Here is a 27,950-nt window from a genome sequence, read left to right as displayed (position 1 = left end):
ACTGCCCCGTGTAACGACAGTCAAGGCTGCGTCCGACCCTGTCTGGTGTCCCATGTGTGACGCCCATGTTCAGATCCAATATGTTGCAGTGGAACCCAGTGGGTGACGGGTTTCTGAGTAGTACGGAGGTCAAAGGAGGTGAGTTCAGAAATTTGACAGGACCAGATGGCCTGAGACCTCGTATGCCTAAACGCTTCCCTTGGCCGGAGCAGGGGAGATTCTCCTTTGGCTGCTGCTGTGGAGTTTTCCCTCCTCCCCCACATTTCCTGCCTTTATGCGGACTCACCGAACAGTTCAAGATTTTAGAAATAATTTATCTGAAGAAGAGCTGCTCCTCGACATGAAAGTTTGCATGATGTGAGTTTCATAACCCTCAGGCCCTGGAAGCCTGTGGGTCTGTGAAAACCCCATTGTATGATTTCCAAAAAACATGGATACCATTAAAGAAAGTATGCATTATTCATTCCTGAAAGATTTTTTGCATAGACACTACCAGTCAAAAGTTTGGACACAACTGATTGAATGACTATGTTTCTCATTCTCTTAAAGCCATTTTGATCTAAAGGCTTATGCTTAAATGCTTGAAATTACTTTTTTTAGACAAAGATAAATAGTGAAGTTGATCCTATGTATGAATTTCTTTCCAAAGCCTTTGCTTTTCCATCAAGGCAAAGGGTGGCTACTTTAAAGAATCTAAAATATAAGATAGTTTTGATTTGTTTAACACTTTTTTGGTCACTGCATAATTCCATTTGTGTAATTTCATAGTTTTGATGTCTTTACTATTATTCTAAAATGTGAAAAATAGTAAAAAATAAAGAAAAATGTGGTGTGTCCAAACTTCTGACTGGTGGTGAACATGATTTTCATCCGACAGCATCGTTGCCCAGTAGTGGGTTGCTTCCAATATGAGAAACCCTGATATCAATCCAATAGGCTACTCATGACATGCTGCTCAGTCATTTGTTCACTTTGAAGTTAATGAAAAAATATTGCTTGTAGTTGTAGCAGAGTTGGAGAAGTCAGTTGGACTTGCTGTCCTCTGTGGCGCTTCCATCTATCATGCTGGCAAGTACAGGACTGGAGTCTGGAGTGGAAATTCAAATCCCTTGTTAGCATAAAATGACACCTGGAGCTTTGTGATGCTTATAACAGCCACTGCAATTTATTCAGCTACGGTAAGAGGAACCAAAAGCCAACGTCCTTACTGTTGTATAAGTACTGAAATAGTTTATTTTTTTCTTTCTGCTTTTACATAAAACAAAGAATATCGGTCATATACAATTCTTAATTCATACAGCTAACTTGACTGTCACACAAGAACATCACTGTTATTGGGTTCTGCAAAAAAAAAAAAAAAAAAAAAGAACATTTAAAAGGGGAATTACTGTAATAGTGAGTAACAATATGTGCAAGAATGGTCAATTACACAATTATCTGTGCTGAGTACAAATACAGGGCATTAATACATAAGAGTAAATGCTAGAAAAATACAATACTCTTGTGAGAGTGACACTCTTCATCATATCAAAACAAACGGCCCATGCTCCATCTACCCGTATCGATACAGCAGACCTGATCCCTGATCCATTAACACCTTGCCTCACCTGTATACGCTACATATTTCATTTATTACGTGTGTGTGTGTGTGTGTGTTGCTATTGCCATAAACACCACTGCAAACTTACAAACATTACGTTCGACAAATAAATGTAGCAAGTGAGCGAATATCAAAGAAGAGGTAAATCAGACCCAAACGATATGATATTGTGCAACATTACAGTGCTTCGTAGTACATCAATGTTAAACTGTAAACTAGTACTTCAAAAGAATATGGCTATAGTTATCATGACAAATCTGATATGTAGATTCGGTTGCATTCATTTCCTGTATACTGTGATTAGCTGAGTGTTTGGCAATATATTTTGGCAAATATCTACAGGTGAGAGGCAGGGAAGCGACAAAGGTGGGAGAGGAAAACATCTCAAAGCAGCTAAGACAAGTCAAATATGTCAGGATGCATTCATAACACCAACAACATTACTATAAAGAACACAGCGTACATAATAGAGAGAGAAGCTGAGCAGCCATGGTGCAATATCTTACAGGTAAATGTACAGACAAAAAGTGACACGAGAAAAATATTGAGTTCAGGTAATAAACCGTTAAAGTGAAATCTATCGTATTCAACGATTGCACACAAACGGTTGTACATACAGTAGTTAAGGTCGAAGTTGAACCATATTCATTATATCCACAGCATCTATCAAGTTTATCAGAGACAACAAATGGTATTTTTCCCTGAGCTAGCACAGCAACGTCCACAATGTGCCTCTATGATACATAACTAAGGTTACATGCAACATACTCACTGGGTTAACTTGATGTCATAACTGTGGAATAAGTCAAAACAATGTATTTACTGTGTGAAGAGTTTCATTCAGAAATTAGACATCCGCCATTTTAAAAATGTGGCACCTACTCTTCAAAATGATTGCTATGAATTATTTTTTAAAGACATTTGCTTACAAAACAGTGACATATCAGATGATTTGTTATATATATATATATATTTTTTTGTAAATACTGAGCAATGCAATTCCAAATGAATACACAGAGTTTTGTAATGAAACCCTTCATTTGATGGACATCAGCTTGCATCTTCATTTCTCCTGTCAGAATAAGCCTGAGGGTGGTTGCATGCAAGTTATTTACTTATTAACATTGTGACAAAAAATAAATTTAAGTTTAACAAATCAGTGCACACTTCCAAGAAAATTACTGAATCAGTAATAGAGCTAATGAATAGCAATCAGTGGCTAGTGCTGTACAGTAGATATTTTCAGGATGACAAACCTAGTTTGTAATCTTGGCTTTATAAGGTTCCACCTGATATTTTGGATTATATATAAATATTCTAGCTCTATAATTAGGTCTTCACATGAACTTTCACTTATTAACATGTTTAAATTAGTAGAAAATAGAATAGAGGCTTTGCAGTTGTGTCACAAATTTGGCAACCACATCTGCAGCCATCATGGAGGTCCACTGGAGAATTTGCTGTATGCAAAGAATTACTAAATATATAACAACCAGGCTAGAAAAAGAGAGATACCTGAAAAAGATTGTTGTGGTGGGGCTGTAGGTCAGTTCAGTAAAGTTATAAGTAAAAGTGAATTGTCTGATCATTTGTTTCCAAATGTAGGTTACTGTGGCATAGGAAACTGTCTTGTTTTTAGTGCTAGCCTCTTCTCCAAAACACTCTGAGTTGAAACTTAAGAGTCTGCTCAGTTAACCTGAACTAACAACTGATTTTTTGACTTGTTTTACATAGCAAACCAACTGATGTTTATGTTAGCATGCAACTACTAGCCACTAGTTTCTACAAAGCTTGTGTACAAATGAGGTGTGTTTACTGTGATGTTTGGCTAACAAGCTAACATTATCTAAACACAAAATCAGTCAGATTTGTCAGTGGCGAAATGATCAGTTCCCAGTCCAACAGAACAGCAACAACAGAAATAAACCACATCTATTGAATTCTGTTGAGATGGCCGAGTTGTACGTTTAGAAATCCAGTCAGCTGCTCACAGCCACTGATGCCGAAGAGATGCGTTCCTCCAATATGGCCTCCAGAGGGTGCATTACGTCACCTGAAACCCTCTATACGCTCCGTATCTCAAAACCCACACTGAGCGCAGATGGAACCTTACAAGTCCAAGCTCACGAGTCGTCCAGTCCTGGGTGTGTCATCCTGGTACACAGACGCAGCGTCCAAACCCGGGGATTTAGGGACCGTCCCTGTGTGTGAGAACGATAATCCAACTGATTGCTTGCTTCCTCGCTTCAGATCGACTCATTCAGCTCATAATCAGCTCTGGAATAGAAGATGGGGAACAGAGTGAGATTCTGCAACACTGTGCCATGAAAACAAATCTGCTCATGAAGGGTTTTGATCCAAAGTGAAATATCCGCCATTGTTAGAAATTGATATATGACACAAAATTAAAACAAATTAATGTGTTTTTGAAGGGCATCAGGTGACAAAATGATAACACTTTTACAGGCTGGATTTTCTCTATTTTAGAGCTGTTGAAAAGGTGAATTTCAGGTACGATTTTCCCCCCAGAATGGTTAAATAGCGTATTGGAAAAGAACTCCTCGAATGTGTGCCAAGAACCTGCGCATCCAATTCCATTGATTTATACAAAGTAAAGTCAACAACTCTTTCCACCAACTGCTCAATACCTCAAATTGAAGTTTGCGATGACTTCAATAACATGGAAGCGGTTTTTGCAGTAAATCAACCTATAGGGGTTTTAGCCATATGGGCAAATGGAAGGAACAATTTGTGATTTGATTACGCTGGGCAGAGATGATGTTAGTAGACACCTGCTGCCCTGCATGTTGATGTGCAGCAACAGGGCTTTCCCACACACTTCAGCCATTTTACTAAAGCTGACATGAGGTTTGAACCACTGTTCATGGATGTACACTGTAGCTGCTATGAAGCCCTTTTTTCAGGTGCTGTGAATGTGTTATAAGGTCATATAGAGTGTTACAAATTTGCATAATTTGTATATGACCCAAAGGCAACACCAAACTGTGTGTGTGTGTGGGGGGGTTGTCAAGAAAGATGTATACAGGAAGGTTTAGTTTACTTTAAGTGTAGTTATGTGTTCTGCAGCAAAGTGCATTGTTTTTCAGTGTGAAAATATTAAATTATTGCACTTTCCTTACAGCCTCATTTAGAACTACAATTTACAATTTCCCATTTGGCAGACACTTTTATCCAAAGCAACGTACATATGAGATTTTAATAGAACACAAGCAAGGATCTAGTCAGGAGAGAACGAGAAGAGTAAGTGCCATAAAGCTAAGTTATGGTCCAACAGGACATAGGTGCTACGAGGCAGTGCATAGAGGCAATGCATAGAGTGCATATAGTGCATAGAGGCAGATAAAGATTTTTTTGTATTTTTTTTTATAGCTACCAGTAACAAAAGTAAAAGTTACAGCTACGGCATTGAAAGGCAAAATTTGAATATGCTTTGCATTGCTAATGAATTCAGATCCTGCATTAATCTTGATCTCTAGTGAATAAAGAGTTGAGCCACTGAGAAAGCATGAAGCATTGGCCGTCCTTGATCTTACCTTTCAGTACGCAAAGATGTTTTACGACAACAACAAAGGTGTTGAAGAGAAAATCATTTGTGTTCATCTGGAAAACTGCTGCAAGTTACAGAAAATGATTCTTGCAGATACTTTAAGATACGGCATTTGAAAATATTGGGTGTGAACAGTATTTTGATGAGGTTTTGATGCCATCAGACACGAGTCATTTGCCTGCTTAAGTACCAGATGGGTGGGATTCACAACACAGAGCAATACAATAAGTGCCACAAAGTTTAGACAATCACAAGTAAGTATTTGAAATTCAGTGTATGCTTTTTGGGGATTTAAAACTTCTTTGACACTATCTGAATTGTCCTGACGCAGTAAACCCCACCCATCTGGTACTTGAAGCAGGATAAAACAAGCAATAAGAATTATTTGCAAATATAAGACTTAGCTGTCAGAAGGGGAAATTGCATATGGATGAAATGGTCATTTGCTTGTTTATGTTCCGTTATTTATGAATTTTACAATTACATACACTATATAAGTAATTGATGACGAGCTTAGTCATCTAAGTGTTAAGCTAAGTCTTAACAATAACAGCAACATCCACAGCACCCTGGTGAAAGACTCTATTATTATTATTCCAGGTTGGAAGAGGATATTGAAGGGAAATAGAGAGCGGCTTTGTGGTGAAATACACAGGGGCTTTCCACACTAAAGTAAATCCATATTCAGTCAGACGTTTATAGAATATTCTTAGCTAGAGAAAATGGTTCCAAGCAGGTTATCACAGCTAAAAAAGAATTAACTTTTTATTTTTTAATTTCAGTTTGACTGTAGGTCCCATGGGGGCTTTTACACCCGCATGACAAGTTTGTTTTTGTTTTTTAAATCAGAAATTACATAATCTATCCCATTATTTTGGTCATGGATCCTTTTGGCTGTCTCTTTTGCCTTACTGGGAGTTGAAACCTTGGCAGTGTGATTAGGGATTAGGGTATATCAGGACGATATTGGACTTTTATCAAATATCAGATCAATATCAATATCATCCACTGCTGATGGAGGCTCCTCCCTGACTGTAGCTACATGAAAACACTGTGAAACCTGCAATGAAAGGTTAAGTTCTTTGTACATTTTATTTAGTCATTTAATTGCTCAGTAATGTTTGTTGTAAATTAATTTGTTGTACTAACCCTAAAACAATGTCAGTAGTCTAGATTTCAGAGTTTTGGAGAGTTTTAGTGTCCCATGATGGTCAAACAGTTTCAGAGGCTTTTCCACCCTGAAATTTTGAAAATTCTGAGGGAAACACTTAATACTTGGAAATCTAGGGCATTAAAATGGGAAAAAAAATATGGATATATATATATATATATGTATATATATAGGCACAAAATATCAGCTTTCGGCAGCTTCCATACAAAAATAACGGTATCAGTTTTGATCCCATCTCACTAAAAACCCTAACCATGGTCTAGCTATCAACAAATAAATCATATATTATTTATAAATAATTACATGTGTGTAAATTGTGTGCTGGTATGAAATTTGGTTGCAATATTTTGTGCAAAACCTCTGCAATAGGCCACTGTCAAGGCCCACAGGACAAAACACACTCACTAGTCAATGACTCGATGAGTGAAATGAAAAAACGGGCCACTAAAGACCACAAGGTTTTGGTTTTTTTCGGCTCAAGTTGGTCCAAATGTGCCACTTGCCATAAACCTACTCCAGAGATTTGTTTCTTACAGTTGGCAAGCTGGAGTCTGGTCTGCTCTTTCTGTTGGCTCGAAGCGGATCTGGTCTTTGCTTTGATATAGGTCAGCTTCTTTGGTTCCATTCCACCTACAAGAGCGGATAAAAAGAAAGAAAGAACGAAACAACAAAACTCACTTCACTGAGGCGTTCTCAGCAGTCACTCGTCATTCCCTCTCCTGTCGAGACGAGGCAGCAGATGTTGGAGAGAGGAGAACAGAGTGACACTGACGGACTAAAATCTGACGTCTTCACAAGATAGCAAAATTATAATTCTGCATTCAAACAGGCAGGAGATTAGAGTGACATTGAGGGACTACTGTATATGCATCTGACGTCTGCAAAGATAACAAATTCATAATTCTGGCTTTATACTGACAACAAACCCCCATCGCCACACTGAACAAATGGAGTTGGGGCTTAGTTTTCCCAGACAAGGAATGACAGTTTGATTGTTACCTCCGCCAAGGAGGTTATGTTTTCAGTGCCGTTTGTTTGTTTGTTTGTCCGTTAACAGGATTACGGAAAAACTACTGGCCCGATTTTCATGAAACTTCGTGGAAGGGTGTAGCATGGGCCAAGGAAGAACCCATTACATTTTGGAGCGGATCCGGATCCGACTCACGAACAAGCAAGAATAGCACGAACCTTGGCGGAGGTCTGCGCTCTCCGAGTGCCCTTCTAGTTTATACATGAAATCAAACAACTTAAAGTGTTCATTGTTTGAGTCAAATGAGAAAGTTGATGCGATGCTTTTTTAAAAAAAAATCCTGTTTGGTGAGCATTACACCAGAGGGTTTGGATTTAGGGCGTCGCTGGACAGGGGCGGCTTAGTGATTGGGGGGCCCTAGGCATAGGCAAACATGGGGCCCCCTGAAAACACTAGCAACAGCTGATTTCTCAGTTGGTTTGTGTAAGAATAATCTTAAAACCCACTTTTACTCACTAGCTTTTTGTTTTGATTGATCAGGTGTCTGTGGATATGTATGTATACTCATGGCTGTGTGTGTGTGGGTGTCCGTGTGTATGTCTACTTATTTTATTTTTCTGCTCTTATGTGTTTTTATTCTTCTTGCATTTTTATTCTTGTCTTGTTTTATTCCTTGCATTTTTATTCTTGTCGTTTATAACCAATTTCTGTAAAGCACTTTGGTACAAACGTCTTTTGTTTTTTAAAGCGCTATATAAATAAACTTGAACTTGAACTTCCATTTCCCTCCGTCTTTTTTTCTGCACCACTTGGGTAGCTTTGCAAAACGTTCTTTACATCTCTTGCAGAAAATGGTGCAGTGGCAAAAAAAAAAAGTCAAGTGGCAATATTGCACTAGATGTTAAGTGGAATAGCCCATTACCACTATGGCCTGACTGAGTGGGGGGTGGCCATGATTTAAGATTGAAATTTTTTTGTTGTAACAAAAAGAGGGGTGTTTTTAGTTTTTTAGGGTTTTATTTTGTGTTTTTTTTAGTGGGTCAATTTCTTTTAAACAGATGAGAAATATGTTTATATTAGTTCTATTCTTGTTTTTTGCGGGACCCTCTGGCTGCCTTTGCCTAATGGCAGACCGCCTCTCTCTCTGGGTCAGGAAGGGCTTCAGTGTCTTGTCTTTCGGACACTTTGTCAGGTATGGACACTCTCTGAAAGGGTTGGAGTTCGTCAAACAGTTGGCCTCAGTAGAACTACCAGCCCAACCCTGCATTTTGAATTGTTTTGTTTTTTGCAGCAGTGGTTCCAGTCCTCAGGGGTTTTCAGGCCTGTACATAATCAACTACTGCAATAACCATAAAATGTGAGACTTCATTTTTTTTTTAATGTAATCCACCAAGCCACAACATGAATAGTGTGATGAGCAGCATTGTGGCCGGATCCATTTCCAAGAGTGATTTGAATGAGAATAGCCTGTCAATCCGTTTCCAATATTAAAGTCAATCAACTGCAACACAGTGTAACTGCTTTAACTGAGCTGCGGCTTATTTGGTAAAAGTTTGCCTCCCCACTGACATTGCAGTCCTCCGAAAAAACATGCTACGTCTCCGGTGACTGACTACCCCTGGGGCTTTGCTGTGAAACATGACTCATAAATAACCACCGCTGTTATTTATTTCTTAAAATGCCCTCTAATCTGAGATACATCTTTCCTCTTGACAGTGTAAATGAATGTTTCTCTTTGGCAGAAGCTGCACTGGGGTGATGATTAGCATACTGAGCGGGCATGTCGACAGTATGTCCTCTCGCATAAAAGGTATTAGTGCCTTGATACGGGCTTCAGTTGTTGTAATGAGACACTATGATCACTGTTGCTTTCAGGACTGTATTTACATAAAGTTAGAGATTTGCCGGCACCCCGGTGCCACTAAAGCAGACACACAAACAAGACAGGGATTTGCTAGCAGGCGCAGTCCTGCTTCAATCACGCTTTAGTCAGTTGAGAAACAATGGATGTGCTGCGTTTTACATTCATGAAATGTATTCCCTCCTTGTCCTTGAAATGGTCTCATAATGGATACAGGAATTATAACTTAATAAATTACCCGAGCGGGATTTTCATCGAATACGCCCTTTTCAAATGAATCGGAATAGTGACATTTGGCAAGATGTTCTACAGCCTGTTCTATAGCTCAAACAGTATGAGGTCCCATCTGGTTTTGATGTATGGCTTGATACACCAGTCTAGTGCATTAAGTCTAGTCAAAAGGTTACAGAACTCCGAAATTAGCTCCTTGCCGTGAATGTGTGTAACTGTATTTAATCAGGTTGGTGCTAAAAAAAGAGCATATATACCCAGCAACACCTTACCCTAGATAAATAAAGTAGGGTTAGACCGATCTATCAGTTTAACAATATATCAAACTGATATTGGCCTTTTATTAAATACCGGATATCGGCCAGTCCTGTGGTTCAATGCCAATGGATGGATGTTGATGAAACACTCGGATTAAATTTTATTTCCTTTGCACATTTCGTTTATACATTTAATTCTGTTGTGTTTCTGGGTCAATTCATTTTTCATTTAGAGGCCCTAATCTATCCCAGAGTTTCCCCTGCCATTGATTATGTGTGGTGTGGTGGATCTCCCTGCCGTAAGAGGCTGCCAACCCACCTACAACAATTTCATTAGCATTGGTTTGAGTGGGGCGTTTTAGTGTCCAATCACGGTTTAAATTCTGTTTCAGAGTCTTTTTCCACCCTGCCAATAAAACGCTGAGGGAAACGCTGAATACTTGCAATTTTATGGCATGAAAATGGAAAATGGAAAATGGAAAATACTAAATATCATCTATTGGCAGCTTCAACCCAAAAATGTCAGTATTCATAGTATTCCCATCATGTCTCATGCATTTCCTACCAATATGGTGCTTTACCATTCACACAGCTCATTGGCTGTGGCTGTCATTTGATTATAAATACCTGTTCATTTATTATAATCACCTGTCATTTTCCTACTTAAAAAGCTGTGTGGTGATGTAACAGAATACTATGAATATGTATGGGACTTCAAAATCCCACATCGGTCGAACCCTGAATTAAAAAAACAAACACAGCACAATTGATTCCACTGCATTAAAATGAGAAAAGCCTGTGCGCAGCTTCTTCACTGCTGCAGTCCTAACTTGAGGCTTTACCTGGGGCCGGTCTGGGCAGCCTGCTCTGCGAATCACACACACTGCCAGAGGTCACAATGGGTTCAGACTGGGGTTGGATGGGCTGGAGGAAGGCCACAGTGGGGAAAGGCACTGACTGGATGAGGGTCATGGAGGAGTCGGACAGGGAGTTCGGCACCCCCGCCCTGCCGCTGTCCTTTAACCCGGACGGTATTTTCCAACGGGGCAACGGGGAAGGAGACACCTCCTCACTGGAGGAACTGGGAGCACTGGGAGGACTGAGGGACTGTTCTGGGGTTGATGAGGATTTGGGGAGGAGGTGCAGGATGGAGGAGAAGAAGGAACAGGATTCAGGAAGGGGGATGGTCCCGATTCCACTGTCCAACGTTCGCATCTTGCAGCCGGAGCCTGCGGCACAAGGAGAACAGATGGAGGGGCTCAGGGCGGCGGGAAGCAGGAATGAGACAACAGGGTGTAAATGGTTGAAGTGGTGCTAAAGAAAAACTCAAAACGATTCACTATTCTCAGATTTCCAGTGCTGTCATATTTATTAATGAATAGCTATAATAATAACAACATTGGGCATATATCTCAACAACATCAATGTTGAGTGTGTAAGTAAAGCAGTATGTAGTCTCACTGTGAAAAATGACAAGCTGTCAAGTGATTTTAACTTGTTTCCAGACCTATTAAGCTTATTTTTTTGGTGATATTTTTAGTCAAATTATCTCACTGCACTGGCAGATAATCTTGCTGGTTTCAATAAATTGCACTTGATAAATGCCAAAATGATTTTGAATCTTTCAAGAAATCATCATAAAAGCTTGAAACAAGAAACTTTCTCCAAGACAATTTCACTTTGCCCTGAAACAAGTTACATTATCCTGAAAAATGTGTTGAAACTGGCTAAATTATCTATCAGTGTAGTAAGATGATTTCACACAAAAACAATCCTAAAATAAGATTGATAAGTCTGGATACAAGATAAATAACTTAACAAGTTTGTCGGTTTTTCTTTATCATGTCTTTTACTGTGACTTTGGACTGTATGTGGGGTCTTGCAGTAATTAGTATGTAGTGTGAGACTCTAAGTTGCCAATATGTTTCTGCACCAGTGTCACAGAGACAAATCTGTGTACAGCTGCTCTACTTGGTGATTAAAGTGCTTCTTATCCTCATGGATGAAAAGCCAGAATGATAACTTCAGGATATGATTCAGTAGCGGCCACTGCACTATCAAAGGGCAACACTACAAATTTAATACATTTTCTCTGCACTGTGATTGGATTGTTTCCCTCATGCCTCCTTGTCGTTCCTGCCACATTACTGTACGCTGCATGAGGGAGCTCTAAGCAGCTGACACCAGTGGCGCCTTTTGGTAATTTCAAAGCATTCATGCAACAGATGGTCTATTTTTTTCACTCTTTGATGAGGCGAAGGTTTTTCTCTTTAAAGCCAAGTTTAAGAATGGTTGTTCAGTTCAATCTAAGTACATGTAAGTGTGATGCAGGGTAATGATTCCTAGCTAATTACACTGTAATATTGCCACAGAGAATGATTCAGCCGAGAGAGAGGCTAGCCCATTGAACCACTCTGCTGTAAACTATGGACACTGTTAATGGGTGTGTGACCAGTGGCATGCATCAATCACACTGAGTATGTAATGCATTACGCATGAAATGAAGTTCAAATACATTGCCAAAGCAGTGTATTTATTTTAATTGCAGCATATCAATCAGAACTGTCAAACACACTTGGGAAGGGTTACGGGTATGTTGTGTGCATTATTTCTCAACTTTGAGATTCAAGATTCAAAACCTTATTGTTCATACATGCAAGCAAGAAATCTGCCTTGACTTATAGCAGACACACATACAGAATAATAAATTTCTCAGCTAAGGAGCTCTGTGCAGCTCAAATCTGTAGCGTCAGGGTCCTTCACGTTTGCTGTTGCACAGAGAACAATATATTTGTTGAAACGACTCTTCCAGGAGACCCTGAACCTGCATCCAGCGGGCATCAGCTCCGCAGAGGCTGAGAGCTTCTCCCCCAGGAGTTTTTCTAACTCTCGTTTTGCCGTAAACTGCAGAAACAGACAGATCTGATGTATCACAGCAGCTATCAGTCCAATGAGCTGACACACAAAACAAGAAAAAATATCCTGAAGTTGTTGTCAAGCAGGCTCATTTTTTAATGTACACCTGCAGTCTGAAGCCTGTAGGCAATCAAGCAATGGAGCAAAAGCAACAGCTGCTCCCCATTTATTAATTAAGGCATCATGCACACTTGAGTTTTTACACCACAACTCTAGATTCCTCAAAAGTTGACTTTTCTTTACTTTTTTGCTCCTGAGTTTTCTGAGTGATCATTCTTCAAATGAAAATAGAGTTTCCAAGCTAAATGACTTGGAAATGGAGAAAAAGTATATATTTTAGGCATTTCTAGTCCTCCTTCAACCTATTTATCAAGGCAGAATAATCAGATATTGGTCCAACAGTAGTTGCAAATAATAGAGTGTTTGCTTAAACATGATTGGAGTGGCATTTTCCAAATAGGCCGAAACAATTTGTGCTTGAAAGTTTAGCAAACCACAGTATTTGAAAGTCAAATTGGTATATTGTACTTTTTTTGTTATTGACAACTTCCCTGACACTATCTGCATGCCATGATCTGGTAAACCCTTTTCACCTCATATTCCAAGCAAGTTAAAACAAATTATTTGCAAATACTGTTCAACCCAGCTCTGAAAATATCACAGTGGCTTGTCCTCACTGATCAAAACAGATAGTTTGCAACCACTGATGTTTGTTATTGTTATGTGAATGTAGCGTTTATATTAAAATCAGCTTCATCTTTCTGTTTTTGAAAGTTGCAACAAAGTGCTGGAGAATAATACGAATGAAATGTGTTATTTTCATCCTGTCATAAACAGGAATGACTAATTGTATAGACAAGACATGGAACACAGACATTATTGATTAGGTGGGTCTTAAATTGGAACTTAACAAGAGCTGCCGTGACACAGTCTCGCCTGGAAAGGCAGAATCACAGAGGCTGAGAATTGATCGCTCTGAACAAGCCCTTAACTCAGGCTGTGTGGATTATGTCCTGCTCAGATCCCCTCTCAATTGTTCCAAACTGAATCAATGGCTGCTTCGTGTCACAAGCTAACATTGTTGTGAAAGATCATCTGATTTCAGCATTTTAAAAAGGGCAACCTATATGTTGAACTTTTCAATTAGTTCTTTCAAACGTAGCTTACTGTGTGCATAGGAATACTGTACTGTAGTTGTTGTACTATGTTGTTCATTAGTGAAATAAGTTTAGTTAGAAGGATATGTACTGAATAAATTTAAAGAATCCACTTTCTCATCTAAAAGAGTCACAATACCCGACTGCAACCTCCGATTTTTTCCCAATTGAAATTATGCAAATCTGAGATCTGTTCAACAAGGCATCTTGTTAGTGAATGTCAGCCAACATTTGCAAACAAAAACAAAAATGTTATATGTTAGCCAAAGATGTAAAAAGTAAGAAAAGTTAAAGACATATTCTGCACACTGCCAAAAATTAGCTGGACACAAATCTAGCAAAAATAATCACTTCAACACAAATGCATAGTGACAAACGTAAAGGTGCACATGCATAAAGAAAAACAAAGGAAGAAAAAGAGCTAGAGGAGCAGACACTTCAGTTCATGCTTTCATCAATGCTCTATAGAGAGAAAACACATTACCCTTTAAGAGGAGACTTCCTATATTGATTGAGAAAACAGCTGAGCCATATAGACTTCCTCATACTTCCTAATACATAGATCAGTCGAGCCAGAGGTGAAGCTCAATGACAGACCCACAGCCAAAGATGTACAAATACAATATCTCATTATAGTGAAAAGCTGTTTACATTCTTACAGTGCTGGTTGTACTGTATTTGTTTTTGTTGAAGTCACAACTTTATCTTCAAATTGAAAACTCCTCCAACCAATTATGCTATGCCAACTCTGGATGGTATAAATCTATATACTATAACTGTAAATTTAAAAAATACTGCAATTGACCAAAGCTCCCAAGGAGAGCTGAAGGTAAAGTTAATTCACTCAACAGCAGCTTGGAAGAATGTGCTTTGTTGGCGCAGTGCTGAAATGTTAATGAGGTGATTAACCCCCAAAGTCAATATAAATTTCATTTTTTTGTCACCACAGGCGATTCTATATTTTACTTCTAAATTAAAAGTTGTTTAATTATACATGTTGTCTATCCTAATGGGAATATGGCCCAGATCAAGGCATACAGGCCCAATTTGCAGCTGAATTAAAGTCCCAATTGCACATTTGATTGTGGCAAGGGTTGATAGAGTGTAGCAAGTGAAGCTAGTCTTACTGTTTCATCAACAGTCAAATGATTTACACTTTAATGTTTAAATGTTTGAAGGTTTAGTGGCTGGGGAAGGTGTTCAGGCAGAGAGGGAGATGCGGAGAGAGAGAAACACAAGTTTTATTTACACAAACATTTCTTGGAGGCAGAAATAATCTTATTGGTTGAGTTAAACCTTAATGGGTGGAGCCAAAAAAGTGCAAGTACAAGTTAACTGGCAGAAACTTGTCAAACTTTTATTCTAAAATAAATAGCAATACCTTCTTTTTTTTTGCATTCATTCTTGACTTCATGATCATGGCATTCATGATGTTGGATGGTCAGCAGCTAGCTAACTAGCTTACCTAGATAACTTAGTAAGACTAGATTGCATTTTTTTCAGTTGGTAGTAAGAGTGCTCGGCTTCATAATATTAGCTTCATCCTCTCTTACTTAATGCCTTTCTCACTGAGCTTTAGTCTAACATTACTTTGCCAGAAAAACTGTGGTTCTTTAGCTCCACCCATTGAGGTTTATCTCAACCAATAAGATTATGCCTCCAGAGCAGCTCTGCCTCTGAGAAACGTTTAACTAAAACTTCAGTATGTGAAAGAAATACAGCCGAGAGAGGGGAAGAGAAAGAGAAAGAAAGAGAGCGATTGCTATCTCAACAAGTAGACTGAATGGGGAATTCATGCTGTGGCTCTAAAGTACATCACACTAAGAGGGGACGACCTCTTCAAAAGGAGCTGGCAATAAAGGAGAGAGAAAAAAGTTTATAGATATAAAGTAACCATGGCTCTTTCTCCTTTGGTCACTTCTTTCCCACTGAAGTTCACAGGTTAAACTGATATTATAGAGAAACACCTTCAGTGAAAAGACACACATCTGAAAACAGAAACAGTACCTGATTAATTCCAGGTCCTGAAACTGTATATTACCCAGGAGACAATTTTCATGATGTATAAAGGAAATAACCAGAGGGGTGGTTTAGGTCAAATTTAATAAGGGTGGTGCTGGCTGGTACTTTATTGTTTTCTCCCCATTTTTACCCTACTAAATCTATGGTTAACACAAGAGGTGCATTTAATAATCTTTGCTAACAATGGTGATATGACCCGTCTTTCCCCCGAATCAAATTGCCTCCTGGAAATAAATACATGCAGAGAGGCAGAACAAAGCAAACCAACAAAAATTAAAATCAGAAAAACAAAGCACTTTTGAAACAAATCTAAGCATTTATTTTGTACTTTTGTTAGGCTGTTATTATATTTGGCTTTCTTCTGCTGTCCACAAACTAAAAACAGGCACAAAGAGATACTACATCACTCCTAACTTGGCTCAGCTGTACGCTACAAATACCCAGATGGTTATCTATAATTTGTGTCTATAATTCTTTAAAATGATTCTTGTAACATTGACACAACAGAGGACTGAAAAATCTGACCTATTACAGGATCCTGGCCGGGGCTCTTCAGCGCAGATCCATTTTCACCATCAGCTCTCTGGTTCATCATCTGCGTCTTTGCCTTTTTGAGGAAAGACAAAAACAAAAATTACCTGTATGTTCATGTGCACTTATATTCATATCTTTTGTTGGATGCTTTTATCTAAAGCACCTTCGAATACCATATGTAGATACATTCTTACCTGTGTGGCTCTAGCAGAAGACATTGTACCCCTAACCTTGACGATGTCAGGGCCATGATGTGCCCAATTAGCTATGCACCAAACTCAAATTTAATGTCAAGTATGAGGCAATTGTCCAAGAGTATGTTGTCCATGATTACTTTATTAACTTAACTTCTTTACTCCCTCCAATTTGTCTTGGATTTATCTCACTGTCTTTGTGAAGCACCAATTTTAATTGCAGGTTATAAATTAGCAGCAAGACAGTTTGACACCATTTTTTGCCCAGGTAATCTATTAAAAAGTGGAGGTCTCCCTTTGTATTAACCTTGGGGGCAGACTGAATAAGTGCTAATACAATTGACCTGTCTAGACTAGCTGATGGCCCTCCTGTGCACATAGCCAGTAAACAGTATTTATCTAAATTGCATTAAAATTAGAGACTGGTTTAACATGTGTAGAACTTTAATAATGCCTCTCTCTCTCATGCATTGGAGGTGTTAAGTTGGCCTAATCACAGGACATGGGATGAATGTGAGCAGAACAGGACTGTGCATGGCTCAAAACTAAATGACAAAAACCTGCACAGTCCTGTTCTGCTCACGTTCATCCCATATGTAAATAAAACTGACCCCAAAAACCATGCAATTTTTTTGAATTTCACACACCTGGCAACATGTACGTAATCCTTCACTTGTCTACTCTAAATAAGAGCAAAGAAGATGCAAATGAACTTTTCAAATAAACTTGAAAATCCCTCTTGAAACTCATCTGTGCCCAAAAAATTGCTGGGAAGCAGCAAATATGGCCACAAGGCACTTAGAATCTTCAGCGCTAGAGGCTTGCGTATGCAACACGATGCTCAGTACTGCCTCATGTGGTTGGGAATAGTGCGTACACCTGCTATTAGATTGATGGAGTGCATCATAAATATGCATAAATAGTTGCAGTAAACCTTGCCACCATGGGTCAAAAAGAAACTACAAAAAAAGGGCTATGCAACTGTAGTGTCGTATAAATTATTGAACCCCTAACTGCTCATTTATTGTGTCTCGTTGGATAAAGACATCACCTAATTCCCTAAAATGTAAATGTTTGTAGTTTTGTAATATTGCATTATCCTATACAGCGCAGTTGATATGAATTAACATTGCCAGTGATAGGGGTTTGGGGTTAGATTCCCACAAAGGAAACCCAGGCTAAAAATGTATGCACACATGGTGTTATAAGGTGCTTTGAATAAAAAGTGTCCACCAAATGTCATATGATTAACTGACAACTGATTACATGGGATTACAGTAATCTAATGACAAAATGTCTGTTATGGTTACTGAAAAAACTCTCAGTAGGTTACAGATGCTTTTGAAAACTAGAGTGATTACTTGTTGGATTATTGAGAGACATTCTTTGAAGGGAAAAGAGGCACTGATGGTGGAATTATGGACGCAATGATGATTTTAAATGTTTTGAAATAAGGATTGGTAATGACAGTAGAAATGATGAAATTGTGTGTAAGAGTGTTTGAAGGACTCTTGCTGAAATTAGCCTCAAGTACATCTCATACTTGTTAAGACAGTCATCTAAGTCTTTCAGTCTTTCTGTCTAGTGCTTTCTGTTTCTCTCCATCTAACTTTTCTCTTTTTTCATTTTTGTGTTAGGGCGTTTTAGGTCATATACTGTCTTATTTTTATATTGTAATGTTATATACACACACACACACATATATAAATGCACACACATGCATTATACACATTTTCCTGATTAGAACTAAAACTGAGCTCATACCAATCACATAACTGCCCTTTTTGTATTGAGTAATGATTTAATTTACCTTTGGGTCCCCTAAGATGTCAGTATGTCCTTGCATCTCATTCAGGGACATTCCTGGGCAGGGCATTGAGATGCAGGCCCGCACTGCATCATGAGACTCTCTCCTCCCTGCAGAGCTGAAAGATAACAGTTTTTCAACAAACCACTATAATCTGAGATTCTCTGATATTGACTCAACATGCCCAGGGCGCTTCAGCTGATATATTACCCTATATCTCTTGAAACCTGGCTGCGATGTTCTGTATGAAATGTGTCTCAATTGGACTCAGGGCTAAGAGGAGTGATAAATGTCTCTAAGACCACTTGATAAAAATGGCCCGGGTTATCCAGAGCTGTAAATCACTTCGCTGGCAGAAAGACTATGAAGAGATCTGCTGGATCAAGCGCTGATGGTTCAATGTTGAGATGAAATATGAATGAAAGCCAAGAGCTCAATACGTCTCAAAGGCATGGGTGCTGAGTTTAATACGCCAGAGTCATAACTAAAATAGGACACTGTTGTTACTGATGGTCTTGCTTTAGAAAACTTTTAACAAGATTGCATTCCCTGAAACAGATTTTCTCATATCTGTAAACATGACCCATAACTAGAAAATGAAACAATATACTGTCACAGGCTACTGTTATAACTGATAGTTTTGCTTTGGAAAACTTTTAACAAGATTGTACTGTGTTGCCTGAAGCAGATTTGTAAGGAATCTGTGAACACAGCATATAGGACAACTAGAAAGTGAAGAAATACACATTTTGTCCCAAAATGCAACTTTACATTCATAGGTGTTACTCATAAAAAAAAAAAAATGTTGGACATCCCACAAAAAGAGGAAAGAATGATGGATGACATTTGGTGTACACATTCAACATGAAGCTAATGTGTTTCAGTTAACATGTCTTGGTCTCAGATTGTTGTCAGATAAATCTGCAATTTGGTTGCTCTGTTTTGTTTTTTCTCTTAGACATGGGAAATGTTTTCACTATTTTGAATAGGTATTATGGATATTAAGTTTTGGCTTAGTGTTTCTTTCTCTCATGAAACTTTGTTTACAAAATTTGATTTCACATGTATTATATCTGAACATTAATTCTTGTCTGCCCTAATGACTGTTGTTATCTTGGGTTGTTAGGTTACTTTAATTTCTTACCAGTCCTTTCCATCACTTTTTCTTCTGTCCTTCTTTTTGTCAGACTTTGTCTGCTTTCCCCCCAGGAGGGATGTAATCTTTTGCTCCCTCTTGTCCTCTTTTACTTTAGGTGGATCAGCCTTTTTGCCACTTGGAGCAGGAAGCTTACTCTTACGAAAGCCAAACCAGTTTGCCAAGGTTGAGCCAGATTTTTGCTTTGCTTCACTGGTTCTCTCCTGTTCCTGAGACTTATGCAAGTTCTCCTCTATTCCAAGCATCACCTTCTCCTCGATCGTGGTTATAGTAGTTTGTCTTTCTGGTTCCTCAGAAACTGGTTCACCAAAGGCGCTTGAGAACTGTTGCTCAATCTGAAGACGCCTGGCCTGCTCTCGTTGCTGTTTTAGACTTTGAAGTCTTTCACTGGAGGACCCCAGATGTGAAGGTATTGGTAGACCCTCTTCAATCAGGAAGTTGTTCAAAAGGGATCGGTTCATTGGACAATGATAGCTACTGGAGCAGCTCATACTTCCTGGGAAGACATCACCGAGAGAGTTTAAAGAGCTCCCTGAGTGAGTTTTGATCTGGGTACGGACCTTTCCAGATCTGTTGAAGTTTGGCCTGTCCATGTATCGTGCACCAAAGCTCTGGCTACGAACCTTAGCCCCATTCATGCCCATAACTGGCTTGAGGGGAGGTCTGGTTGACACAGACACAGATCTTTTGAACAGCCAACCTTCCTCATCAAATCCCCAGTCTAATATCACACCACTGTCTGCTGCAGCAGGTTGTACTGAGGGCTCAGAATCCAGTGAGCTACAACGGGTCTCAATCTTTCTCCGGGCTTTGTTCTGTGCACCACTTTCATTAACTCCATGTATCATCTGTTGAGCATGGGGATCACAAGTGAAAGTCTCAAATGTCTGGACACATTTTGTAGTAGTGTTTGTATCACCTTTGATATGCCTTCCCAGAACTAGGAAGGTACTGGTCCCCTGTCCTGGGATTGCCTCATAAGATTTAGCATTTACAGGAAGTGCTGTTTTCACAGCTCTTGGGGTGGAAGTCTGAGAATTATTGCCAATTCCATGGTAGTAAACATTACAACAAGCCTGAGGCAAGACTTCTGAAAGTTGTGGCTCATCAATGCTCTGTTGGGATACTGGTAAGATGCTCTGATTTGGTAATATAGAAGGAGCACCATTTTCATCATGGCATGTGACATTTCTGTTCATAGAAGACGGGACAGAGTCTGAAACTTGTGGCTCTTGAACTGGGGTGGAGGTTGTACATGGTATCCTGGATGAGTGTGTATGGTAGACCTTGGTAGGGACATGTTTAGGTGACTTCATAACCTCAGCACCCATTTGTGGGGCCATATGACGACTGTCTTTTGCTGTGTTAGAGTGTTGAGGCTGCATCTGTAAAACAGATGAAAGCTGATTTGATTGAGGCTTGGTGCTGGTAGCCGCTGCCTTCCCAGTAGTAGAGCTTTGAGGTTGACCTACAGATTTTTTGGGTAAAGAGTCATAACCAGGTCTAACGAGAAGAGAAGTGGTTCGACCTGGTGGTGGTGGCGGGGATGGGGACCTAAGCTCTGAATGGGAAGCATCAGACTGCTGCTCTTGACGCCGTTGTTTGAGTGGAGAGCAAGCTATATTGTTAGAGATGCCCTCTGCCTCAGAGTCATTACTTGATGGAAGTTTAGTGATTTGCAAAGGTGCTTTTGTTGGGCTCTTTGAGCATTCATTGGCCCCAGGAGGCTTAAATGCCTTTGAATGTTTCACAGGGGAAGACAGGGGAGAACTTTGCCTGACACTCTCAAGAGACTCTGAAGTTCTTGTCTCAGCAAGATTCCCACCTTTCTCAACTTTAGGAAATGTTCCCTTGCCTGAACCATGCACTTTGCCAAGGTTCGACCTTTTGCCACGAATACTGTGTCCAGGAGAGTTTGACTGTCCTTTGGACCTATGGACCTTAATAAGCTTTTGGTGTAAAGGAGAATGTAATTGCTTGGTTTGTTCTGGTCCTCCATCTGCACTCTTGCTCCGCAGAATGAAAGCCTTCCTCGCTGAGTCACAAGGCTGAGGTTTTAGCTTCCTTTGCGGGGCTTCCAAAATGGTGGAGTCCTTGCTGCCACTGCCAGCTTGACTTGCCTGATCTCTGCAATGAGGAATGTCCATTGAGGAGCTGCGCTGTCTGGCTTCGCTAACACAGCTCAGAGCTGTTGTTGCAGTATGCTGAATCGATGAGCTCCCTGCTTCCAGTTGCTTGCCTATGAGTCTGTCCTGATGCCGTTTGACATGATCAAGTCTAGACTTACGGTCAGTGGACCTTTCCTGGTTATTGTTTCTGTCATTTAACTTCTTCAGGCCAGATGGCTTGTCTTTTTCTAGCGAGTCTTTCTTCTTTAATTCATCCATGTGGGTAGGGTTCTCTGTTGGGGTGACACCAGTTTTCACTGTGGGCCGCTCTAAGAAGTTGTCTGTGACAGGTGAGAGGAAATTGCCAGGATGTTCTGTGAGTTTTATAGGGTCTTCTTGAAAACTGCTGTCAGCAGGACTTGTTTCATCCCTAGTGACATTGGTTTTCTCTAAGCAAAGAAGCTCTTTTGTGGCTTGGTCACAGGATTCCCTGGATGGGGATTTAGGTGACTCATCATCTGCTTCATCAGAGTCTGAAACTAGGGCAGCAACCCCTCCTCCTACCTTGAAAGGTTTGCCCATAGCGACTGCTTGTTTGGGTACAGTCCCCTGTGGAACACACTTGACACCAAGCGAGTATATTCCCTCATTGGAGGTCATACAATCTTTGTATTGTGGCACAGATGCAAGTGAGGATGTCTGTTTGGAGCTGCACATTTGGAGACGCTTCAGGCCTTTCAGAATGTGACCTTCCTTCCATCCCAGGTCTGTCTGCTCGACTGGCGCTGAAGGATTGCCGGATACGGACCCCGTACTCATCCTCTTCTCCCGGCTTGTGGCGCTCTGCATAACAAGAGAGAATTAAAATTCTTGAAATGTTGGTAACAGATGGATCATTCATTTTTACCCAAAATGCCAAGAAGTTCTACTGATATGGTAATTAATTTGTAGGAAGATAACTAAACCCACCTGCTTGGAGGAGCCGCGTCCCTCTGCCCAAGTATGGGAGCCACTGGAGTACTCACTACAACCACTGGATAATGACACCTCACTGCCACTGCCACTGCAGCTACTGCGTGGGCATGTTAGACTCAGCAGACTGGGCCACCTCCCAGCAGGAATACCCGCCTTTCCATTCCTCTGGACCTCCTGGAAAGTAATGAATTATATAATCAGCCAACAGGAATTAAGCAAACTGACACTAAGACATGGATGCAGTACCTAGTGTATCACAATAGTGGCCATTGTAGGCTGATGTAATAAAATGTGAAGCAACAAAATACACTATTCATCTGTGTGCCTGTCAAATATAAATGAGACATAAATATATGAGACACATATTTATGATATATAATTTAATCATTTAATTTATCAATTTTGACAAATCTTATAATTATGGCTAACCTTTGCACCAGTCAAGTCAATGCTTGTTCATCCACATAATTCCTGGCATTGTATTCAATAGATTCTCTTAGCAATAGATTTCTCTTAGCAGTCTGAACTATATACAACCCGTGAGAATGCCCCATGGCTCTCCATTTGTATTTGTCACACATCTCAAAGAATCAATATGCTGGATACATTGCTGTCTCTTTCCATCCAAAGGCTAATTGAGGAAAGGAATGACATTTTCCACTCCGCTAGTTACAGGGCTTCTGCTCTATAATGTGTGTATTCACTTTTCTCTAGTCTTGCAGGTATGCCATGATTACTTTTTGGAAGTTGGTCAACTGAGGCATTTTATAGAGATGCCTCTGTCCTCATATAAAGGCACACTGAGCTCCCAGCCTCTAGGTGTGTCTGCTGTTCATTCATATTTCAAACATCGGTGCACAATGAATAACCAATGTTAGATGAGTAATACTCTTGTTTGGTTGGAGCCTACAAGATGAACCAAAATCAATATTCACACAGTGTTCCTCTGACAAAGAAGATTCTTAATCTCATCTTTCATTTGGTAGAGTCATTTGGATATATTTGCCAAAGCATGCTGAAAGAGAAAACAGCTTTTTGCCAGTGCCAGTGTGAACACATGCTCCTACTGTGCCTGTTTGTCATAAGTGACAGGGGAAAGAAAATGCTTTGTAAGCTTCTTGATTGAATAGTTTAGTGCAATAGTTGGCAAAAGTATAACTCTACAAAAGTTGGAGAAAGCAGATACCACAGCACAGTGAACTCCCAGAGAAGTGAAAGAAGACAGATGTAGCTTCACCAGCAGTGTCGGCTCTGGCCTCTGGAGGCCCTGGAATCTCATTCTGCATATTTGATCGCATACATTTTATTTCGAAGTTGGCTTCCTTGTTCCATGCTGCTGATCTGTACAGTGCACTGCTTGTGTGAGTCTGAAGCAGCATTTCCCTCTGACAGTTATGTAGGTAACATGCCAGCTACCAGCTACCAATAATCTTATAGGCTTATATGTTCCATATAACATTACTGTCATGTTTTTGAATAATTGGGCAATTTATATTGGTAAGAACAGATAAAATGTTTTTGATACAATACAATATGTGACATGATTCAATACTATGCACACTGTGAGGGAAATTCAGTTTGCAAAGCCAGTACAAAAAAGTATACACACCATCATACACAACAATAGACAACATGCAACACATCCACAAGCTATATCAGTGAGACCAAAAATAGTTTACTGTATTAGTGCCAGGCTGCTATTTTAGACTCTGCCTTTAGCGGAAGTTTTACAGTTCGCTTGAAATATGGATTTGTATCCTGTGGTTGAATTATTCAGAGGAACTGATGGTGCCAATGTGCTTCTAAGTGGAATAGTTTATTTTCTTTTTCAGCCCAACATTATGAATGAGCATGGGTTTGGTTTCTTAAAAAGCATATTAGCACTAAGAGGATCATTTAGGCTGTCATTTTGAATTTTTGTTGTTTTGTTATTTGTTTTGAGATTTTGAGATGGTTTTAAAAGCCCCTTGGGGAGTTTTACCTCACCTGCACAGATTATTGATTGAATCTCTTCTATGTTTATTTTATTATATTGAATCAATATTGTTTTTTGTTTTTTTTATCATTCTGCTTCAATGTTTTATGACTGTGCTAATGAACTTAAAACTTCTATATAACAACCTAAATGACCTTAGGTTAGGCTTTCTTTTCCTCATCAACAAAATAGATCTAATACTAATGATTATTTTTGTTTTCAGACCAAAATGTACATATGAAATTAATGCAGTAAGTATAAGTATTTTTCATTTTAGTTATTAAAACTAGTTTCAAGGCCCAAAAAGTAAGGTGTGTGTATGAAAGTAAATGTTTGCCTATTCTATCTGCGTGTGTGCAGTCAATGAGTGTCCACAAAGCATGAAATCTTAAAAAAAAAAAAGTAAATCTCATCCCTGGTTATTATTATTATACAAGGTGAAAGAAGGACTCAGACAAGTGGGTAGGATTTGGATTGGTAATGATTTTTTTGGTATCAATCTTGATTTTAAGGCAGGTATTGAAATGTGCTGAAAAGCTTACTCAAGGCAGGCTGCTTTCATACAAAAGGCCAATGTTTAGTATTTTCTGCTTCATGGTTCGCAGGTCCATTGTTACATGGATAAGAAGTGCTTGAAGGACTTGTTGTCCTATGCAGGGAGCCCAGTCTGTTGGTGGGAGCTGCTGGCACTCTTCACTGGCATGCTGCAGATGCTGTGTGCCATTTCCAAGCGGAGAGACCCAAAGGCGTCAAGTGTTAGGCGTGTTGTGACCCCATTTAAAACAGCATTGATCCTTCGCTGGGCTTCCATGGCCAGCTTCCCCTCAAAGTCATTAGTGTCATCTGTTAGCAATAATTAATGTGAATAGGAAATAATTGCATCAGGGAGCTGGGGACTAAAGTGATTTGGTCCATTCATTGATATTCACCTATTATTTGATTATCCATTCTATCCTTTATTTCATAAGCACTATAGGGGAATGCCGAATTTGACCGTGCTTCTGCGGATTAATCTGGGAACTAATTACAGTCAGCATGTCGAGGGGGTATCTCTGAGATTTGACACAAGTGATACAGTTTAACAAAACCCTCAATCGAAACGGCACTGTGCTTTAAGTCAAGGGCAACTTCAGGGCCAACGCAGGGAATGTTTTTTCCCCCTCATATCTTAAATGTTTTCCCAGCTCCTAAAATGACTTTAGCTTAATATTCCGGTTCTGTTTTTACAGAACCCAGACATGACTGTTTTACAAAGCGAAAGAAGATTATGTCCCCTTGATTGCACAGACACCAATGCCACATCCAAATGCTCGTCATTTGAAAAATTGCCAAAGGCCTATTAAAAGATATCAGAGGTAGAACACTATCTGAAGGTTGGCAGAAACTATTAGTTCCCTGGACACATCCCCTGTTATGTTTTCATTTTGCAGGTTACTTTCCTCACAGTTAAGTATTGAGTTTCACTGGATGGCTTCATCAGGATAATCGGTTGCCAATACCAGAAGAATACCAGAAAATATCATTAGTGTCATGTGAAAACTTTGCAACTGCTTGCGATTTTCCTGTTTTTATCTTAATTCAAAGTTTACTGCAGTCATTTAAGTGCTGAGTAAGCTCCATAACCCTAAAGCCCACGAAACCATGATCAACATAAACACAAACTTGGACAACTGAAATCATCTATCTGGACGAGATATCGATCAAATAATTACCATGAACTTCTGCATTGTTTCCTGATGATATTAAATCAAATTTAAAGCTTCTGCACATAATATCAAACATTATCCATACGTGAACTGTACTTTTATGTGGCACTGCACTTCAGATTTTAAAACACAGTGCATATTCTTGTGTTTCTTCTATTTAAAATACGTCATGGCCGAAAGAAAAAGTAAATAAACAAATACAATTCATGCTTTAAAACTGTTTTCTATCTGGTTGTAGAAGAGCCGAGACAGGAGCGTTTTTTAAAGAGCAAACACTCTGTTAAGAATTACAACACAGCGTCTAAGCAGCCTATCAGAAACCACTAAGCGGACATGTAGCACGGCTCTTTCTATTCCTCCAAGCCCTCAAACACACCCACACATGAGCACTGGCACAGAAACTTATGTAAATAAATCATATTATAGCCCTGCTCCCGTCTAGCTTTCTCTGTCAGAATAATACATTTCATGTCAACAACTTTTCAAATAGTCCGTCTGCGGTGCTCAGCTTATGGAGAATGTGCTGTGCGGAGCGTATGCTGTTTGGTTGACGCTTTCATCCCAGCCGCCTTACAGAAGACTTCATACATTTTCTGCATGGAATGGAAATCTAAACCCTAACCTTGGCGGTGTTAGTGATTTCGCTGCCCACTGAACTGCACAGAAGCAGCATCACAGGCTTTTCTATGCGACATTAGTTCAATCACGGTTGACTTGAGCTTTTGAAGTGCCGGGTAAATACGCAATCATAACAGTAAGTGCTATCCACGATATATAACCACATTGTGTATTGTTGAATGCAGTATGTCAAACATATCAACATGCTACATCATAACCCTGTTTACTAGGGATGAGATGATATAGCCTATTGAAATTCAATATATTGCAATACAAAATGCAACAATACGTATCATGTGGCAGAAAAATGAATCGCGATATTTACGCATATATACTGACTATATATATACTTTCCGACTATATATATACTATACACTGTATATACTACACAACTATATATATGCGATACTTGCTCATTTGGCTAAGGCGCGTCATCCCCCTCTCTCTCCCCCATCCTTCCTTTCTCTCTACACTGTAAAATTGCCCAATAAAGGCAAAAATGCTCCCAAAAAATTACTTCACTCATGTAAATGGGATCATTTTGGGTAGTTGTCAAATTATGCAATCATGTAAACGGCTTTATTGGACTGTTGCCTTGTTGTGTGCATGCCATTGTCAACACGCTACATTCAAACCATACTAAAGCCCAAATGCCGATGCATGTCGAGCATCACATTGCTGTTTATTTCAGTGGTTTGTGAACTGTAGAATTGTTCATAATGCACTGAATACTGGGTAATTTTTACTCTTACTTACTTTTTTTCTGGTTAGTATTCTTCTGATGTCTACTTAAACCCAGAAAACAGTATCACATCGTGGCATTTTTTGGGGATACTGATGTTGAAGTAAAAATTAAGCATCAAACCCTTTTCAGACCCAGTGCCCTCAAACAGCCTTGCAGATCAGCAGGTGCGAGACACAATACAGAGGACAATTCAGACACAAGGAGAGTGCAGCTATTCTTCCACAGCCTTGTAAATTCACTTTCTTTGAATTTCACACTCTCATCAAAAATTTTCCACGCATCCCTCTGCTCTGCCCCAAGCAAGGTTACACTCAACCAACCGCTGCTCGTGCCCCACTTTCCTCCACTCGTCTCCCTGAAACAATAACCTTTCTTTACT

The 27,950-nt window shown here is 39.5% G+C and overlaps 1 protein-coding gene across 1 annotated transcript in view; it reads right to left on the bottom strand.

The window, feature by feature from the left end:
- Positions 1–1,245: 1,245 nt before the first annotated feature.
- The window catches only part of LOC139664025 (nck-associated protein 5-like), a 70,522-nt gene continuing 43,817 nt past the window's right edge, over positions 1,246–27,950 (bottom strand). Inside the window, exons 8-14 of the mRNA XM_071542829.1 lie at positions 22,522–22,701; positions 19,433–22,395; positions 18,292–18,406; positions 16,279–16,360; positions 10,501–10,887; positions 6,874–6,969; positions 1,246–3,877 (exon numbers count right to left, since the gene is read on the bottom strand). Of these exons, the coding sequence (XP_071398930.1) occupies positions 3,876–3,877; positions 6,874–6,969; positions 10,501–10,887; positions 16,279–16,360; positions 18,292–18,406; positions 19,433–22,395; positions 22,522–22,701 (3,825 nt within the window). The 3' untranslated portion in view covers positions 1,246–3,875. The remainder of the gene's footprint in view (positions 3,878–6,873; positions 6,970–10,500; positions 10,888–16,278; positions 16,361–18,291; positions 18,407–19,432; positions 22,396–22,521; positions 22,702–27,950) is intronic.

Source organism: Centroberyx affinis, unplaced genomic scaffold (genome assembly GCF_046629955.1).
Source record: "Centroberyx affinis isolate AG114_WGS23_722 - 3 ecotype Tasmania unplaced genomic scaffold, CSIRO-AGI_Caff_v1 ptg004190l_1, whole genome shotgun sequence".
Lineage (NCBI taxonomy): Eukaryota > Metazoa > Chordata > Actinopteri > Beryciformes > Berycidae > Centroberyx > Centroberyx affinis.
This window is presented reverse-complemented; position numbering and strand designations above follow the sequence as displayed.